This window comes from Leucoraja erinacea, chromosome 27 (assembly GCF_028641065.1).
Source record: "Leucoraja erinacea ecotype New England chromosome 27, Leri_hhj_1, whole genome shotgun sequence".
In the NCBI taxonomy this organism is placed as follows: Eukaryota; Metazoa; Chordata; class Chondrichthyes; order Rajiformes; family Rajidae; genus Leucoraja; species Leucoraja erinaceus.
In genome coordinates this window covers 6270137-6289457 of record NC_073403.1, presented here as the reverse complement: position 1 = coordinate 6289457, position 19321 = coordinate 6270137, and the positions used below count along the sequence as shown (strand labels likewise).

Sequence of the window (19321 nt, the reverse complement as noted above, 5' to 3'; positions counted from 1 at the left end):
AAATCCCATTAGGTCCAAGGTCCCACTGGGCATGTCACAGGTCGGGTTACCCATTCCATCAAATGCTAATTTTCACATGACAACCAAAATACTGCAGATGCTGGAAATCTGACAAAAATGTTGGAAACACTCAGCAGGTCAGGCAGGATCTGTGGAAAGAGGAAATGATACAGGTGGTACACTTCTAATTTGGAACTAGTCCCCTCTCGTTTCCAACCTGCTGAAGGGTCTTCAGCCTCAAACATTGACTCCTGTTTCTCTTTCCACAGATGCTGCCGGGCCTGTCGAGTGCTTTCAGCATTTTCTGTTTATTTTTCACATTATTTTAATGGTGACTTTTAAGAATTCCCTTTTCCTCGGCAGTTTCAATTTACATTTGGTTGTCTTGGTGAAAAAGTTACTTTCATAACAACTAAACAGGTTTGCTTCTTAATAAACAGACAACACACAAACTGTTTGGTAGACCAGTTAAAAACTTTACTTGTTATCGGCCGATGGAAGGGAGAGAGAACTCCAGTCAAGTGACCAATGTAGACACTTCACTGTCCTCAGTCCACTTCTCTGAACAACAGAATTACAGCTCATTATATAGTGTTTCTTTGTCACCTTAGCACATTCTAGACATGGTTAGAGGTACAGAAAAATATAAGTTTATACAGAATGCATCACATCAAAGGCATTTTGTCACAATCCCTTAGATCTGTCTAGCTTCTCCTCTCTTGTCACCTCCTCCCTCATAAACATAGGACACTTGGCTTACGACATCTTACATCAAAGAGATCACTCTAGCTCCTTCTCTGCTTGTCACTTGGGAGAAAATGTTATAGTATTTATTATCTCAACACACCGCAACCTGAGGCAAGCCTAATTTGAGACTAAATATAAGCTGTAAGCTAGCCCAGAAGCCAATTTAATATATTTTTAACCAAAATTCGACTTTATCATTGGTTTTACACAGTTGGATAGAGAAGGAGCCTCTCGCCAAATCCAACTTGGAGCGCACTTGGCTGTTTCATGAGATTGGACGCAGTTACCTGGAGCTCGACAACAACGAAGGGGCTCGGGACTATGGGCTCAAGTCCCTGGCATCAGCGGAGAAAGCCGGGGATGAAGAGTGGAAAATGAATGCCAATGTGCTGGTGGCACAGGCTGAATGTGAGTAGGCAGCGCGCGGACGTGCTCCAAAGTTCTTCCCAAGTTACAACCCGTTCCGTGGGGTGGGAGATTGCAACCTTAACATGGTCCGCCCTGTTTCGACTGATGCAATCAACCCGACGTGCATAATAAAACATCAAATAGAACAAGTTGACCAACAACTTTAGTCTGTGCACGCCATACGCAAGAAGAAGAACCCATTCCGTATACAAGTTCCAGACTCAGGTTCGATCCCGACTATGGGCGCTGTCTGTACGGAGTTTGTACGTTCTCCCCGTGACCTGCGTGGGTTTTCTCTGAGATCTTCGGCTTCCTCCCACACTCCAAAGACGTGCAGGTTTGCAGGTGAATTAGCTTGGTATAAATGTAAAATTGTCCCCAGTGTGTGTAGGATAGTGTTAATGTGCGGGGATCGCTGGTCACAGCTACTGACTAAGCTCACACACAGGAAGGATGAATGTTAGGACGGCACAATCTTGCAGATGGTAGTGCTGCTGCCTCACAGCACCAGAGACCCAGGTTTGATTCTGACCTTGGGTGCTGTGTGTGTGGAGTTTGCATGTTCTTCCTGTGACTGGATTTCCTCCGGGTGCTCCGGTTTCTTCCCACACTCCAAAGACATTCATGTTTGTAGGTTAATTGGCTTTGGTAAAATTGTAAATTGTCCCTGGTGTGTAGGGTAATGCTGGTGTACTCTAGCCGGAAGGGAGAAGGGAGAAGAGGGAGAGGCAAGGGTGCGACTCGTCCTTGATTATGCTGCAATGGGGATCATTTACAATCTCTTACCTAAGCCTCTGACATTCACTATTCCAGTTAAACTCAGCAATCTTCAGACTGCAGTGACATTCTTTGAAAAGGCCTTGGACAAAGCCACTCTACTGAATGACGAGGCAGCTCGAGACGCCATCACTAACGTGAGTGTTCATCTACAGCCTTCTGGTGCGTCATTGTTCCTCCATGTCACACTGGGCAAAGTGTCGGCGCTGGGCCTGTACTCGCTGGAGTTTAGCAGGATGAGGGGTGCCCTTGTTGAAACTTACTGAATAGTGAAAGGCCTGGATAGAGTAGATGTGGAGAGGATGTTTCCACTGGTGGGAGAGTCTAGGACTAGAGGTCACAGCCTCAGAATAAAAGGATATGCCTTTAGGAAGAAGATAAGGAGGAATTTCTCTCGTCAGAGGGTGGTGAATCTGTGGAATTCATTGCCACAGATGGCTGATCATTGGGTATTTTTAAGGCAGAGATTAATAGATTTTTGATTAGTACGGGTGTCAGGGGTTATGGGGAGAAGGCAGGTGGGACCCACACTCCAAATATGTACAGGTTTGTTGGTTAATTGGCTTGGGTAAAATTGTAAATTGTCCCTAACGTGTGTAGGATTGTGTGAGTGTACATCTTGCCTGATGGGAGAAGAGGGAGTGAGCGGGGTGAGGCTGGTGGCACTGTAAGCCTCGTTAACACTGCTTCCACCATAGGCTCTGCGCAACATCCATCTGGAGATGGAGATGGAGAAGAGGGCCAAGGAGGAGGAGTTGGAACTGCTGCGTGAGAAGCAGAGGGCCGGCATGAGGGATGGTAGGACCCCAGGCCTGGCTGGCCACACTCTCACACACACACACACACACACAAACACACACACACACACACACAAACACACACACACACACACACACACACACACACGCACGCACACACACACACCCCCTCATCCATACACACACTCACACACTCACACACACACTCTCACTCACACACACACAGACACACACACACACACACACACGCACTGACACACACACTGACACACACACACACTGACACACACACACACACACACTCATTCACTCACTCACACATCTCCGTCCCCCAACATCAGGCAGCAGCAAGCTACAGTTGTTGACATGATGCACAGGGTTTTACAGAGGCTGTGATAATATCTGCCATCTATCCTCTGCTCTGGGGGTCTGAAGTTTCCACAATCACACCCCTACTGCCGCTGACTGATCATTGATACAAATTGTACAGGACTGTGGCGTGATCACAAAGTATAACAAGATTACGCTCGTTCCTGTTTCTATCTGTTGTCTTCCTTATTTCTGTTGCTTGCCTGGTCATTGGTGTCTGGGATGTATCTCACATGGACAGGCAGGGAATAGTGTCGAGGTGATCAAGTGCAAGCATGGTCGGTGCAGGCTTCATGGATGGAAGGGACTGTTCCTATACTGTACTGTTCTATGTCCTGGGAGGTGTTACTTACAATGTTTTGGTTTACATATTGTGATGTGTGGAGTGTGGTGTGGAGATCTCAACACTTTCGCTCCATGGGCTAGAGGCGGCGCCGTGCATTCTCACTCACAATGGCCTGCTGTCTGTATGGAGTTTGCAAGGTCACAGAGCACAGGGCACACTCCAATCTGCACATTGAATCCAACATCGGGGCAGCACCCCCCTCTGTGGGACCTAATGGGACTGCATGATTCAACTGGACAGCAGTGGAGGTAATGTGGACAAGGTGAAGACAGGGGTCTTCCTGGACTCAAAGGCTTTGATAATTGGTGAAGAGATGAGGTGACATGGACTGACACCATGGTCACACTTGAAGAAGGTCAACTCTGCTCATTGATGCTCATGGCATTTGAGTTGATGGATGGGATGTGGGCCAAATGCAGGCAACTGGGACTGGCCCAATAGGCCCACTTGGTCGGCATGGGGAAGGTGGGCCGAAGGGTCTGTTTCCGTGCTCGATGAATCTATGGATGATCCTCATGAAGGTTCTGGTCCGTCTTTATTGTCTACATGAATCAGTGGGTAGATTTACCAGTGCGGACATCTGTCTCTCTCCTGGAGGCAGGGACTGCGCATCATGTTCTGCCCATGCAGAAGTCCCTTGAATCTTTATAAAACATTCTTTGGCCAAACCGGGATATTGTGCCCAGTTCTTAAACAAAACTTGATGAGGTTTGGAGAGGATGCAGATGAGATTTACCAGAATGACTCCAGGGATGGATAGATTGGAGAGTTGTGTCTCTCCTTGGAACCTTCTCCTTGGAAGTTGAGAGGAAACCTAATGGAGGTATTTAAGTTCATGGAAGATGTGGATGGAGTCGATAGAGAGGGGTGAAGGGTAAAATTAAACGAAGGTGAAGGGCAAACGAACCTGAAGGAGCCAAGAGGAAATATTTCATCTCACGTCGAGAGGTTGGGGTGCAAAATGCCCACAGGAGACTGACTCACTGTAGCATTCAAACTCCAGCTGGCAGTATCTACATTGTCATGAAGAACAGGACTAGTTGGAACACATGGGTGGCAGAGTGGTGCAGTGTTAGATTTGCTGCCTCGCAATGCCTGAGACTCAGGTTCGATCCTGACTATGGGTGCTGTCTGTACGGAGTTTGCACGTTCTCACCGGGAGCTCCGGTTTACTCCCACACTCCAAAGACGTACAGGTATGTAGGTTAATTGGCTTCCGTAAATTGTAAATTGTACCTGGTGTGTGGGATAGTGCTGGTGTACGGGTGCTTGCTGGTCGGCGCGGACTCGGTGGGGCCGAAGGGCCTGTTTCTGCGCTGGATCTCTAAATTCTGAAGCATCAGTGTGGACTCGATGGGCTGAATGGCCTCCTTCTCTGCGGCAACCAAGCTGTGGTTAACTCAAGATGGACTCAGTTCTCGGGACGTTGTCTAACTGGGAGTGGACGTAAAGGGCAGAGGTGATCGATGCCATGTCAGGGGTGCGGGAGGGGGAGTGGGGTGGGTGGCGGAGGGGGTCAGCTGGTGACTGTGGTCAACTTGCACCCAAGGTGGTCACTGTGAGACTCGGGTCAGGATGGCTGATGGCACGATGGAAGGCTTGCCAGATCTGCAAGGCCAGCACAAGGCCAAGCAAGACCAGAACTTTACTTCCGTAGTGAAAGTGTTGAAAAGCAAGTTCTGATCAACACAGAACAGTACCTGTCGATGCCAACACACCCGACAGGTTAAACGTCATCATTTAGTTTTCTAGCCAGGCGACAAGCGGAGGATCCCTCTCCCCCCACAGAGGGAGAGGCAAGCGAGGGGGGAGCTGAGAGTCCAGAGTATTTTATTGTCATACCTCCCGAGGCGGAACTGAAATTCTTACTTGCAGCAGCACAACACATACGTAAACACAGTACTCTGTAAAACCCATATTGAAACAAGCAATGTATATATAAAACAAGCAAACAAGCAAATAAATACAGAACAATAATATTGCAAAGTCAAAAAAAATCTCCCTAAGTCGATGGAGTTCAAAGGTTGAATGTTTAATAGCCTGATGGCTGCAGGGAAGAAGCTGTTCCTGAACCTGGATGTTACAGTTTTCAGGCTCCTTCTGTACCTTCTACCCGATGGCAGTGGTGAGATGAGAACGTGGCCATGGTGGTGTGGGTCTCTGAGGCAGCGACTCCTGTAGATCCCTGCGATGGTGGGGAGGTCAGAACCGGTGACCAGAACTGGCAGTGTCCACCAATATTTTGCAATCTTCTTCTTTCCTGGGCGTTGGAGCGGGCCATGATGCAACCGGGTCAGTTCAGTGTAGTTTATTGTGCACCGAGGTACAGTGAAAAGCTTATGTTGCGTGCTAACCAGTCAGCGGAAAGATTACAATTGATCCATTATACAGTGTACTGATACATGAAAATGGAATAACGTTTAGTGCAAGGTAAAGCCAGCAAAGTCCAATCAAGGATAGTCTGAGGGTCACCAAAGAGGTGGATGATAGTTCAGTACTGCTCTCTGGTTGTGGTTAATAATTTAGATGATGGGATTACAAGTAACATTAGCAAATTTGCAAATGACACAAAGCTGGGTGGCAGTGTGAACTATGAGGAGGATGCTCGGAGGTTGCAGGGTGACTTGGGCAGGTTGAGTGAGTGGGCAGATGCGTGGCAGATGCAGTATAATGTAGATAAATGTGAGGTTATCCACTTTGGCGGCAAGAACAAGGAGGCAGATTATTATCTCACTGGTGTCAGATTAGGAAAAAGGGAAGTGCAACGAGACCTGGGTGTCCTTGTACACCAGTCACTGAAAGTAAACATGCAGGTACAGCAGGCAGTGAAGAAAGCTAATGGCATGTTGGCCTTCATAACAAGAGGATTTGAGTATAGGAGCAAGGAGGTCCTTCTACATTTGTACAGGGCCCTGGTGAGACCACATCTGGAGTATTGTGTGCAGTTTTGGTCTCCTAATTTGAGGAAGGACATTCTTGCTATTGAGGTAGTGCAACGTAGGTTCATGAGGTTAATCCCTGGGATGGCGGGAGTGTCATATGAGGAAAGATTGGAAAGAGTGGGCTTGTATTCACGGGAATTTAGAAGGATGGCAGGGTATCTTATAGAAACGTATAAAATTATAAAAGGATGGGACACGCTAGATGTTGGGGGAGTCCAGAACCAGGGGCCACAGTCTAAGAATAAAGGGGAGGACTCATTTAAAACTGAGATGAGGAAAAACGTTTTCACCCAGAGAGTTGTGAATCTGTGGAATTCTCTGCCACAGAAGGCAATGGAGGCCAATTCACTGGATGAATGAAATAAAAGAGTGAGATAGAACTCAAGGGGTAGCTGAATCAAGGGATATGGGGAGAAGGTGGGTTACTGATTGTGGACGATCAGCCATGATCACAGTCAATGGCGGTGCTGGCTCGAAGGGCCTAATGGCCTCCTCCTGCACCTATGTTGTATGTTTCTATGAAACAGGCCATTGTTAACTGTTTGTTGGGTGAAAACGAGAAGTTGGTGCGACTTGGGGGGGGGGGGGGGGGGGAGGGATCAATATTGACGTGATGTTTAAGAGAGCATTCATTGTGATGAAGGGCAGGGTTGGGTACATTCCGGGCAGCGTCTGTGTAAACATAATGTGTAAGGGCAGCGTAGAGATTTGTTTAACCTCTCCATCTTACCACAATAGTTTCTCCGGTGTACATTGAGCGAGTCAAGACAGAGAAAACCGATGGTGACACGAAGCGAGGTGTTGGTTTTAGCGGTGGGTTACTATAGCAACCACAGCCCGACCCCCTCTCCCCGCTCCCTCCTGCAGCCGTCCCCCTTGTCCGACCCTGCCGCAGCGGGTAGAGCTGCTGCCTCACCTCGCCAGACAGCCGGCTTCCATCCCGACCGCGGGTGCTGCCTGTCTGTGTGGAGTTCTCCCCGTGACCCTGCTCCCGTTTCCTCCCACATCCCAAAGACGTGCGGGTTTGTAGGTTCATCGGCCCTCGGTGAATCGCCCCTAGTGTGTAGGGGTGGGATGAGAAAGTGGGATAGCATGGGATGCTGTCTGTTCCCAACAACACTGGGTCCCTCAGCTGATGCCAGGCTCCCTTGGGTGCTGTCTGGCTCCCTTGGGTGCTGTCTGGTAGTTTCCCCAGGGTGCTGTCAGCCTCTGACAATGCTGGATCCCTCAGTAGATGCCTGGCTCCCTTGGGTGCTAGCTGACTTTCCCGGGTGCTGACTGGCTCACTGGGTGCTATCTGTTTCCCCAGGGTGCTGTCAGTCCCCGACAATGCTGGATCCCTCAGTGGATGCCTGGCTCCCTTGGGTGCTGAGTGACACCCTTGGGTGCCGTCTGGATCCCCAGGGTGTTGTCTGCTTCCCCTTGGTTGTTGTCTGCCTTCCTCGGGTGTTGTCGAACTCCCTCGGGGGGGGCGGTCTGGCTCCCCTTGGGTGCTGCCGTGCTCCCCAGGTTACTGACTAGCACCCTTGGGTGCTGCCGTGCTCCACACCGTGTGTCTCGGGGGGGTGTGGTGGGGGGGGGGGGGGGGGGGTACACAGGTTGCCGGCCTGCCGTGGGTTTGGTGTAACCGGTGTTTTCCTGCCACAGAACCCGAGTCGTCTCCTGAGACGCCTTCTGAGAAGGCGGGAGAGGTCCTTGAATCTCCGGGTAGGTGGTCCGGAGAAGATGCCCGTATCCAGATACCCTTGCTGATGCCCCCCCCGGTCCAGACCCGAACACCCGGCCTCACACCATCCCCCACACCCACATGGGAGGGCATCATCCATGGTGTGGTGGTATCACCCACCATCAGCTCACCCAGCCACACACAACCTCAGTGATCATTGTGTTGCAGGCTTGCCAGCCTTATGTCCATGGAGAGTGACATCTGTACTCCACCCCCTCCCCATCATCAATGACCCCCCCCCCCCCACCATCATTGCCCCATTGACCTTGGTCCACAGCAATTGCCCCAGCGGTAGTGACTTGACCCAACGGCAAGTGCAGGGTCGGAGTGCAGGGTCGGGGTGCAGGGTCGGAGTGCAGGGTCGGGGTGCAGGGTCGGGGTGCGGGGTCGGAGTGCGGGGTCGGAGTGCAGGGGGTGCGGGGGGTCGGGGTGCAGGGTCGGAGTGCAGGGTGCGGGGTCGGGGTGCAGGGTCGGAGTGCGGGGTCGGGTGCAGGGTCGGAGTGCAGGGTCGGGGTGCAGGTGCAGGGTGGGGGGTGCGGGGTCGGGTGCCGGGTCGGAGTGCGGGGTCGGGGTGCGGGGGTCGGAGTGCGGGGTCGGGGTGCGGGGTCGGGGTGCGGGGTCGGGGGTGCGGGGTCGGGGTGCGGGGTCGGGGTGCGGGGTCGGAGTGCGGGGTGCGGGTGCGGGGTCGGGGTGGCGGGTTCGGGGTGCGGGGTCGGGGTGCGGTGCGGGGTCGGGGTGCAGGGGTCGGGGGTGCGGGGTCGGGGTGCAGGGTCGGGGGGTCGGAGGTGCGGGGTCGGAGTGCGGGGTCGGGGTGCGGGGTCGGGGTGCGGGGTCGGGGTCGGGGGTCGGGGTGCGGGGTCGGGGTCGGGGCGGGGTCGGGGTCGGGGTGCGGGTCGGGGTGCGGGGTCGGGGTCGGGGTGCGGGGTCGGGGTCGGGGTCGGGGTGCGGGGTGTCGGGGTCGCGGGGTGCGGGGGTCGCGGGGTGCAGGGGGTCAGGGTGCGGGGTCGTGTGCAGGGTGCGGGGGGGTCGGGGTGCAGGGTCGGAGTGCAGGGTGCGGGGGTCGGGGTGCAGGGTCGGAGTGCGGGGTCGGGGTGCGGGGTCGGGGTGCGGGGTCGGGTGCAGGGTCGGAGTGCGGGGGGTCGGGGTGCGGGGTCGGTCGGGGGTGCGGGGTCGGGGTGCGGGGTCGGAGTGCGGGGTCGGGGTGCGGGGTCGGGGTGCGGGGTCGGGGTGCGGGGTCGGGGTGCGGGGTGTGCGGGGTCGGGGTGCGGGGTCGGGGTGCGGGGGGGGGGTAGGGTGCGGGGGTCGGGGTGCGGGGTCGGGGTGCGGGGTCGGGGTCGGAGTGCGGGGTCGGAGGCGTGCGGGGTCGGGGTCGGGGTGCGGGGTCGGGGTGCGGGGGTCGGGGTGCGGGGTCGGGGTGCAGGGTCAGGGTCAGGGTGCGGGGTCGGGGTGCAGGGTCGGAGTGCAGGGTCGGGGTGCAGGGTCGGGGTGCAGGGTCGGGGTCGGGGTGCGGGGTCGGGGTGCAGGGTCGGGGTGCAGGGTCGGGGTGCGGGGGGTCGGAGTGCGGGGTCGGGGTGGAGGGTCGGAGTGTGGGGGGTCGGGGTGCAGGGTCGGGGGGGCGGGGGGTCGGGGTGCGGGGTCGGAGTGCGGGGGTCGGAGTGCGGGGTCGGGGTGCAGGGTCGGAGTGCGGGGTCGGGGGTGCGGGGTCGGGGTGCGGGGGTCGGGGTGCGGGGTCGGAGTGCGGGGTCGGGGGGGTGGAGGGTCGGAGTGTGTGGGGTCGGGGTGCAGGGTCGGGGTGCGGGGTCGGGGTGCAGGGTCGGAGTGCGGGGTCGGAGTGCGGGGGGGTCGGGGTGCAGGGTCGGAGTGCGGGGTCGGGGTGCAGGGTCGGAGTGTGGGGTCGGGGTGCAGGGTCGGAGTGCGGGGTCGGAGTGCGGGGTCGGGGTGCAGGGTCAGGGTGCAGGGTCGGAGTGTGGGGTCGGGGGTGCAGGGTCAGGGTGCAGGGTCGGAGTGAGTGCGGGGTCGGAGTGCGGGGTCGGGGTGCAGGGTCGGAGTGCAGGGTCGGAGTGCATTGCAGGGTCGGATTGCGGGGGTCGGAGTGCGGGGGTCGGGGTGCGGGGGGTCGGAGTGTGGGGTCGGGGGGTGCGGGGTCAGGGTGCGGGGGGGGGTCGGGGTGCAGGGTCGGAGTGCGGGGTCGGATTGCGGGGTCGGAGGTCGGAGGGGGGGTAGGGTGGGGGGTGGGGTCGGGGTGCAGGGTCAGGGTGCAGGGTCGGGGTGCAGGGTCGGAGTGCAGGGTCGGGGTCGGGGTGCAGGGTCAGGGTGCAGGGTCGCGGTGCGGGGTCGGAGTGCAGGGGCGGAGTGCGGGGTCGGGGTGGGGGGTCGGGGTCGGGGTGTCATATTGCGAGCCCGTCGCATGTCCCCAGTGACCGCCCGCCGACCACTGTGACCACAGCCCCACGGCTTCTCATCCCATCACCCCCCACCGCCCCGTGCGACACTGCAGAGACGGCTGGTATACGCTGAGTCATGTTGATTAACCTGCTGTTTTCCTGCATAGGCACTGAGGCTGCTGAGTCATCGTGTTCTGAGGGTAGGTCTCAATGTGCAGACTAGACGCAGTGATAACTTTAGTGTCCCACCCCAACTCCCCACACAAAATGCAGGCGTAACTGCGCGGGACAGGCAGTATCTGAATCGGTCTGAAGAAGGGTTGACCAGAAACGTCACCCATTCCTTCTCTCCAGAGATGCTGCCTGACCCGCAGAGTTATGCCTGCATTTTGTGTCTATCTTCGGTTTAAACCAGCATCTACAGTTCCTTCCTGCAATCTACTCCCCGACTCCCAGCACTCATTTGCCATCCTTCCCAGTTTACAAGTCCATAGGTTCATGTGATAGGAGCTAAATTAGGCCATTCGACCCATCAAGTCTACTCCACTATTCAATTATGGCCGACCTATCCCTGTAACCCCTGCTATCCGCACTAATCACAAATCTATCTATCTCTACCATTAACATTTCTATTGATTTGGCCTCCACAGTCTTCTCTAGCAATGAATTTCACATCCACAACCACTATTGACCTCCCCCCCTCCCCACTCCCCCTCCCCCACTCTCTACTCTCCCCCCCACCCCTCCCCCCTCCCCACTCTCCCCTCTTCCCTCGCCACTCTCCCCCCTCCCCCTCGCCACTCTCCCCCCGCCCCCTCCCCACTCTCCCCTCCCCCTCTCCCCTCCCCCCCCCCATCCTCTCCCCCCCTTTCCCCACTACCATTATTCCAATGCCTGAAGGTCTTTCCCACTATAACCCACCCCTGGAATCCCCTGAGACCACGTGTGGAGCAGAGACTGAACAAAACATGCTCAGTGACACCGCCACACGTGTGCTCCCTCATGTCGGAGCTTTTGCGCCTGATTTACGAGGCTGCAGAAACGGGAAGAGATAAATGTCTGTAAAGGGACTGCTGTAATGAGGTATTGTGTGTAATCTCTGACTTTCATACGCTAGGCACCAGTTCGTCTGACTCTGTGTGTCGGCTTTATTCATCTGAGAGTGTTCTCGTTCCTGCTCCTGGTAGGTGCTCTAGCTAGTCAGTGCAGTGGAGTTTAGTTACAGCCACACTGCAGTTATAATGTGGATCGGTGCAAAGTGCTGGAGTTACTCAGCCAGCATCCGTGGTGGCGTTTTGGGTCAGGACTCTTCTTCAGGCTGATGGTAGATGAGTCGGAGGGGAGGGGGGGGGGGGGGGGGGGGGGGGGGGGAGTCTGGAAACAAGAGAAAAGCAAGTCCAAATCCAGCCTCCCCCCACACTACAATCAGCCCTGCTCCAAAACGTCACCACAGATGCTGCCTGACCCGCTGAGTTACTCCAGTGTTATCTTTAGTATGAGCCAGTTATATCATGCCACAGTCTCATCTATACTTTGGTCTGATCTCTACACAAGGGCTGACTCGAGGTAAAACACCACAAAGTGCTGGATTAACTCAGCGGGTCAGGCAACATCTGTGGAGGGAATGGACAGGCGATGTTTCAGGCTGGGGCCCTTCTTCAGTTGGGGGCAGCCTCAACACTCAGTGGGGGGGGGGGGGGGGGGGGGGGGGGGGGGGGGGGGGGATAGCTGGAAAAGGGAGATGGGGACAGGACCTCCAGCACGTGATTTACTCAGGTTTCCAGCATCTGCCCTTCCTTGTTTATACAACGTTTCGTTACGTGTACTGAGGTGCAGTGAAAAGCGTTTGTTTGCATGCTATAGAGTCAAAGGAAGGCTGTACATGAACAAACTCAAGCTGTCCACAGTGGACAGATAAAGGTTAAACGTTACAACTTTCAGTGTGATATGTAATATTGAAACCTTGTGTCTCCATCCTGGCTTGGAGCTGTTTCTAATGTGAACACTATCCACACTTTTCCACACTTATTCTTGGAGGTGTGACTGGTAACCGGGTATGTGGTGGCACGGTGGCGCAGCGGTAGAGTTGCTACCTCACAGCGCCAGACACCTGGGTTTGGTCCCGGCTACACGTGCTGTCTGTACGGAGTTTGTACCTTCTCCCCGTGACCTGCGTGGGTTTTCTCCAGGTGCTCCGGTTTCCTCCCACACTCCAAAGACGTGGGGGTTTGTAGGTTAATTGCCTTTTATAATAGCAAATTGTCCCCAGTGTGCAGGATAGCGTTAGTGTACGGGATGATCGCTGGTCGGCGCGGACTCGGTGGGCCGTTGGGCCTGTTTCCGCGCTGTATCTCTAAAGACTGAAGTCCAAAGACTGAACTCCTGGCCCAGCCACAGAGCCCTTTTCCGATCATCTCCAATGTTCTAACAAGTGAATTACCCGCAGCAGTGTCCAGGAGCTGTGAGTCCTGATGTAAGGTCTCAACCCAAAGTGTGGGCTTCCACCTACTGCCTCCACAGATGTTGCTCGACTCCCTCCCTCCAACACTCTCTATGCCGGCTCCAGCATCCGCTGCCTCCTGTCTCCCCAGGGTTTAATCTTGAACACCCGTGGCCCACAGATAGGGTCGCCAACTTTCTCACGCTCCCAAATAAGAGACAAAAGGTCAAACTAAGGGACAAATTCCCCACGGCAGTTCGTTGACCGACTCTGCCGTGGCTGGGTGAATGATGAGTTGGCCCGGGTGCTGGACTGCACACAAAGCCCAGCCGGCGGGCCAGCTGAGGAGTTCGGGCCCAGGCCGCGCGACGTTGCACGCGAAGTCCGGCGCCCCGTACAACTCATCCACCGATGATCGGCCCATGAGGAGGAGGAGGTGGTGGTGGGGTCGGGGGTAGGCGAAGGTCCGAAGGTTGGACAGCTGCCGACCGACCGACGGGGCCACGGGCGAGGTGCTGCTGCTGCACTCCATGGGCTGCACTACGTCGGGACGGGTGAGGCGGGGTCCAACCCAACAGTCCCCTCGACCCGAGTAGTAGCAGTCAAATACGGGACAAGGGCGATCCCGTACGGGACAAACCAATTTAGCCCAAGAAACGGGATGTCCCGGCTAATACGGGACAATTGGCAACCCTACGCACGGGGCAATCCTTGAAGCCCTACGGTAGGCCTGGGCTGGAGGAGGTGGGATACTGTCTATAGGTTGCAGGTGCCTGCTTCCATGCTGAAGCTTTCAACTCAGGGTCCCCCGGTCAATGAATTGATCGGAAAGAAATAGTGGACTCGAGCGGTAGAGAGTGTTGGATCTGGAGTGGATTTGTGTCAATGTGCACAGATTCACCATATCTGTGCAATAGAATTTTTAATTATTATACAGATACTGTAAGTTAGTAGATTTCAGTGGAAAGAATGAAGAGGTCTCTTACTCTCTGGGAATTGGCTGCGGAGCAAGATGACAGAGGGATACTGATTCACAGTAGATTGACATAACACAGGGTTTTATATATCATATGAAAGCAGGCTGTTACTAATGCAACCATTAAAGGCTGTGCAAATGTAGACAAAAAAAAGCTGGAGAAACTCAGCGGGTGAGGCAGCATCTATGGAGCGAAGAAATAGGCAACGTTTCGGGTCGAGACCCTTCTTCAGACTGATGTCATGGGAGGGGGGGGGGGGGGGGTGGCGTATAATACAACATAATTAAATGTGACATCTCCAAGTCCAAGTGATGAAAGAATGGATCAACTGGGCTTGTATTCACTGGAATTTAGAAGGATGAGAGGAAGATCTTATAGAAACATATAACATTCTTAAAGGATTGGACAGGCTAGGTGCAGGAAACATGTTCCCGATTTTGGGGGAGTCCAGAACCAGGAGTCACAGTTTAAGAATAAGGGGCAAGCAATTTAGGACTGAGATGAGGAAAAAACTCTTCACGCAGAGAGTTGTGAATTTGTGCAATTCTCTGCCACATTTATGCTTGGTAATAATGTAAATTGTCCCTAGTGTGTGTCGGATAGTGTTAGTGTGCGGGGATCGCTGGTCGTCCCGGACTCGGTGGCACGAAGTTCCTTTTTCTGCGCTGCATCTCGAAACTAAAGTAAACTAATCTAAACTGAGTGGCTTAGATAAATCACTTTGATGCATTTAATGAATGCAAGACAATTATTGGATTGAAATTTTGAAAATGGGGAAAGGCTTTGTGAAGATCAGAGTTATACAGGACATGTGGATTCTAACAGTGAAGATTGAAGACCGTCTGTGCCGAGACGGGTTCCTGAAGCCAGGTCAAGCGAGGGATCTGATCTGAGGATCTACATGTTCAAGGACTAAAGCCACTGGCAGGTTTTTTTGCCAGGAGCTGAATGATATGACTAGTTAGCTGAAATAATGGGTTGCAGTAACTGAGGTGAAATTGTTAACCTTCTACTTTAAACCACAATAGGCACGACAGCCGGTGAGATCAGCAAGTCTGAAGAAACCGTTGAATGTGAGGGTAGGTTCCTAGCGTAGCCAGCACAGTGAGTCATCAACAGTCTTCGACGAGTCTACCCCTCACTCACTTCCCCGCCCTTGAGAAAATTCAACCACTTCCTGCGCACGGTCGGTGCTCATAACTGAGAGGGGCAGAATGAGGCCATTCGGCCCATCAAGCCTACTCCGTCATTCAATCGTGGCTGATCTATCTCTCCCTCCTCACCCCATTCTCCTGCCTTCTCCCCATAACCCTTGACACCCGTACTAATCTAGAATCTATTGATCTCCGCCTTAAAGATATCCATTGACTTGACCTCTACAGCTGTTCCCCCATCCCACTCACTATGGGAATGTCCTGCAAGGAAACGGTGGCACAATGGTAAAGTTGCTGCCTCACAGCACCAGAGTCCCGGGTTTGATCCTGACTACGGGTGCTGTCTGTGCTGAGTTTGCACGTTCCACCCCGTGACCTGTGTGGGCTTTCTCCAGCTGCTCCGGTTTCCTTCCGCACTCCAAATACATGTGGGTTTGTAGGTTAATTGGCATTGTAAAAATTGTAAATGGTCCCTAGCATGTAGGATAGTGTTAGTGTGAGGGGATCGCTGGTCGGTGCGGACTCAGTGAGCTGAAGGTCCTGTTTCCGCGCTGTATCTCTACACGATACTAAGTCATAAGTGCGGGAAGAGGGTGGTGGTGGTGGTGGGGTGGGGGGGGGAGAGAGGTGGAATCGCAACAGCCCAGTCCCAAGGAAGATGAATCAGAGGGTCAGTGCCTGGGGTGAGGTGGTCCATGGCTTCACGTACAGGTGGGCTGCTGGTTGTTCAGCTCAGCAGGATTGTGTCTGATCTTCCACTTAGATTCGCTAACCTCCACCTCGTCTGATTCTGTGTGTCTGCTTCCATCTCCTACAAGTGGACGTCCCTCTGGAGCTCCTTCCGGTAGGTTCTCTCCTCGCCAATGTGTTGCCTGCTGTTCAACTGCTCCCTCACAGCCTTGCTATTGTTACACACAGCTTGTACATGTTACCTGACCCTGACTCTGACCTTGACCCCGACCTTGACCCTGACCTTGACTTTGACCCTGACTGACCTTGACCCTCACCCGTATTGCCTTTGTTAGTTCATAAGTTATTGAAGCAGAATTAGGCCATTCAGCCCATCAAGTCTGCTCCGCCATTCAGTCATGACTGATCTATCTCTCCCTCTCAACCCCATTCTCCTGCCTTCTCCCCATAACCCCTGACACCCGCACTGATCAAGAATGGGTCAATCTCCGCCTTAAAAATATCCATTGACTTGGCCTCCACACCCTTCTGGGTGGCAATTAATTCCGCAGATTCACCACCCTCTGGCTAAAGAGATTCCCCCTCGCCCCCAGTACTCGTGTCAGCAGCAGTAATCCCACCTACTCTCAGCGCGGTGAAACTGCGAGTTCCTCCACTGGCCAGGTTGCCAAGGTCACAGGATGTTCCATTTCAACATGCAACCATAAACTAGCTCAAGTTGCCCAAAATATTCATGGAAATGCCTGTCATCATTCTCCGTAATTGGTATCAGCTGTAAGCGGTGAGATTAATCTCTGATATCTGAACAATTCTGTCTGACCCAGGAAGTCTCCACCTTATCCATGCTCCTCGTCATTCTCTATCCCTCTGTAAGGTTAACCCCGCAAACCCTACACTCCAGGGATAAACGTCCCAGCCTGGCCACGTCTTTGTAGCTCATAACTATCTGTCTGTCTGTCTGTCTGTCTGTCTGTCTGTCTGTCTGTCTGTCTGTCTGTCTGTCTGTCTGTCTCTCTATCTACCTCGCAATCCATCTATGTATCTATCTATCTATCTATCTATCTATCTATCTATCTATCTATCTATCTATCTATCTATCTATCTATCTATCTATCTATCTATCTATCTATCTATCTGTCCATCTATCTATCTATCTATTCTATCTATCTATCTATCTATCTCTATCTATCTATCTATCTATCTATCTATCTATCTATCTATTTATCTATCTATCTATCTATCTATATCTCAATCAATCAATCAATGATCCAAGGGGGTAACTAACTGTCTCTCGTCCTACAACCAAACGCAAACACAAACATCATAGATGATATCAAAGATCAGGTGATGCAAGTTCCCTGCAGGTCTATCCCAGTGTGGATTGGAGAAGCAGGTTCACACTAAGGTGGCCAACTTCAGCACGACTTTCAATTAGCATGTCCTCACTCGCCTCAGTTATCCTGTATTTTCTTCTTATAAATGGACCCTGGGATTCGCAGACTCTCCCATGCCATGGGTGTTGGTGTCTTGTAGACATTTGCTCCCCAGATTATCATCTGTAACTAGGGGCGGCACAGTGGTGGCGCAGCGGGTAGAGCTGCTGCCTCACAGCGCCAGAGACCCGGGTTTGATCCTGACATCTGGTGCTGTCTGTGTGGAGTTTGTATGTTCTCTCCGTGACCGTGTGGGTTTTCTCCGGACACTTCTGTTTCCTCCAATACTCCAATGATGTGCAGGCTTGTAGGTTAATTGGCTTCAGTAAATTGTAAATTGTCCCTAGAGTGTGTCGGATAGTGCTGGTGTACGAGGTGATCGCTGGTCGGCGTGGATTCGGTGTTTCCGCGCTGTATCCTGGAAGTATAAAGTTTAACTCGAGGCTGAGGGGAGCTGAGAGAATGTGTCACCAAAGTGTCAGTCGCGCTCGATATCTCCGTCTTTGAGGCAACGATGTTTATTCTGACTGACATCCTTATTCTCCAGTTCCATCTTCCTGCCTTTCCTTCCTGAAATATGGACAGGTTTTACAGAAAAATAAGTGGCAGAAAATGTGAACTAAGATGTGTGGATGCCATCAAACTGTAACTATGGAGCCGCAGGTACAGGTAACGCCACTGGCTCAATGCTCTATGTAGCATCTTCCTAGAAAAATCTCAAAAACAGCAATGGAACAGTAATGGAATCCCTCGCCCATGTGAGGGTGAGGAGTTCTCCCACTACAATAACACAAAGAGCTGGAGGAACTCAGCAGGTCAGGCAGCATCTGTGGATGGAATGGACTGACGATGTTTTAGGTCAGGACCCTTCTTTCAAGAAGTCTGAAGAAGGGGTCCAAATGTGAAATGTCATCTGTCCATTCCCTCCACAGATGCTGCCTGATCCATTGAGTTCCTCCAGCATTTGAGCATTTCCCCCCCAAATTACAGCACTTGCCATCTCTGGTGTCTCGACGACAGTGGCTTAAGACCGTTACGAAGGGTGTGGGAGGCGATTGTACTGAACTATTAACCCTCTCGTGTGGCAGGAGGCTGGGTTGGAGTTAGTTAATTAGTTGGTTAGTTAGTTAGTTATTTAATTAGCTAGTTAGTTTAGTCAGGTGTACCGAGGTACAGTGAAAAGCAACCTTACAGATTCAAGGTTTCATTTCTCTTGAGAACAAGGAGGTGAAGGGGTTAACAGGACAGCCCGTGAACCATTGTGTAACGCGCTGTTTATCCACTTCACCCTCCAGAACAGAGCGTGCATCATGCACCCCGCAATAGCCGAGCAGACGGGGAATGGAGTCACAAACAGGGTAGGTTTGTTGATTCCTCGTGTTGGCATTCCTTTGAGATCCCGGACGAGCCCCCAAATGTTGATTCCAGTTCTTCTACCCTCCCTAGTCTGGGTCAGTAAAACACTGAATCGAACACTGGAGTCCAAACCCTTCTTTACTGGTATTCACCGCGGGGCCGGTTTAGGATCCACTAACTCGAGCCCTCAGCAGCTTCGTGCAAACAGAATAGAAGGAAAGACAACTGACCCACCCCAACAGAACGATCACCCTTTTATACCCCTATACAGTGGCTGGAAACTATAACGGCACGAAGGTACAGGGGGAGGCAACCCCGACAAACCAATCACAAATACTGGCGGTAAGATACAATGGGAGGCAACTCCTTTACCCAATCACTGATTCAGTGCTCAGAAACAAAGTAGAAACATCTTCAGAAGGCCAGGCTCGGTGGGTCACATGGGCAGGAGCTACCTGAAACTCTCTCAGAGGTCCAGACTCGGTGGCAACAGGTGAGTCACGTGATTACCAAGAACTGGGCCTCCACCCTACGATGTCACCACCAGTGAAGCCTAATCTTTCACAGACACTCTCCGCTTCCCAAAGCAGCCCAATCCCTGCATATCCACAGCTTCACAAGCAGCAGTCCCTTGCGTTTGTTTCATCACCTTCCACCAGTGTAGAAACATAGACAATAGGTGCAGGAGTCGGCCACTCGGCCCTTCGAGCCAGCACCGCCATTCAATATGATCATGGCTGATCATCCAAAATGAGTACCCTGTTCCTGCTTTCTCCCCATATCCCTTGATTCTGTTAGCCCAAAGAGCTGCATA

At 53.1% G+C, this 19321-nt stretch overlaps 1 protein-coding gene across 1 annotated transcript in view; it reads left to right on the top strand.

Annotated features, from left to right (window-relative positions):
- Positions 1–19321, top strand: part of odad4 (outer dynein arm docking complex subunit 4) — a 47545-nt gene that overhangs the window by 16363 nt on the left and 11861 nt on the right. Inside the window, 3 exon segments of the mRNA XM_055656928.1 lie at positions 959–1155; positions 1969–2069; positions 2631–2730. Of these exon segments, the coding sequence (XP_055512903.1) occupies positions 959–1155; positions 1969–2069; positions 2631–2730 (398 nt within the window).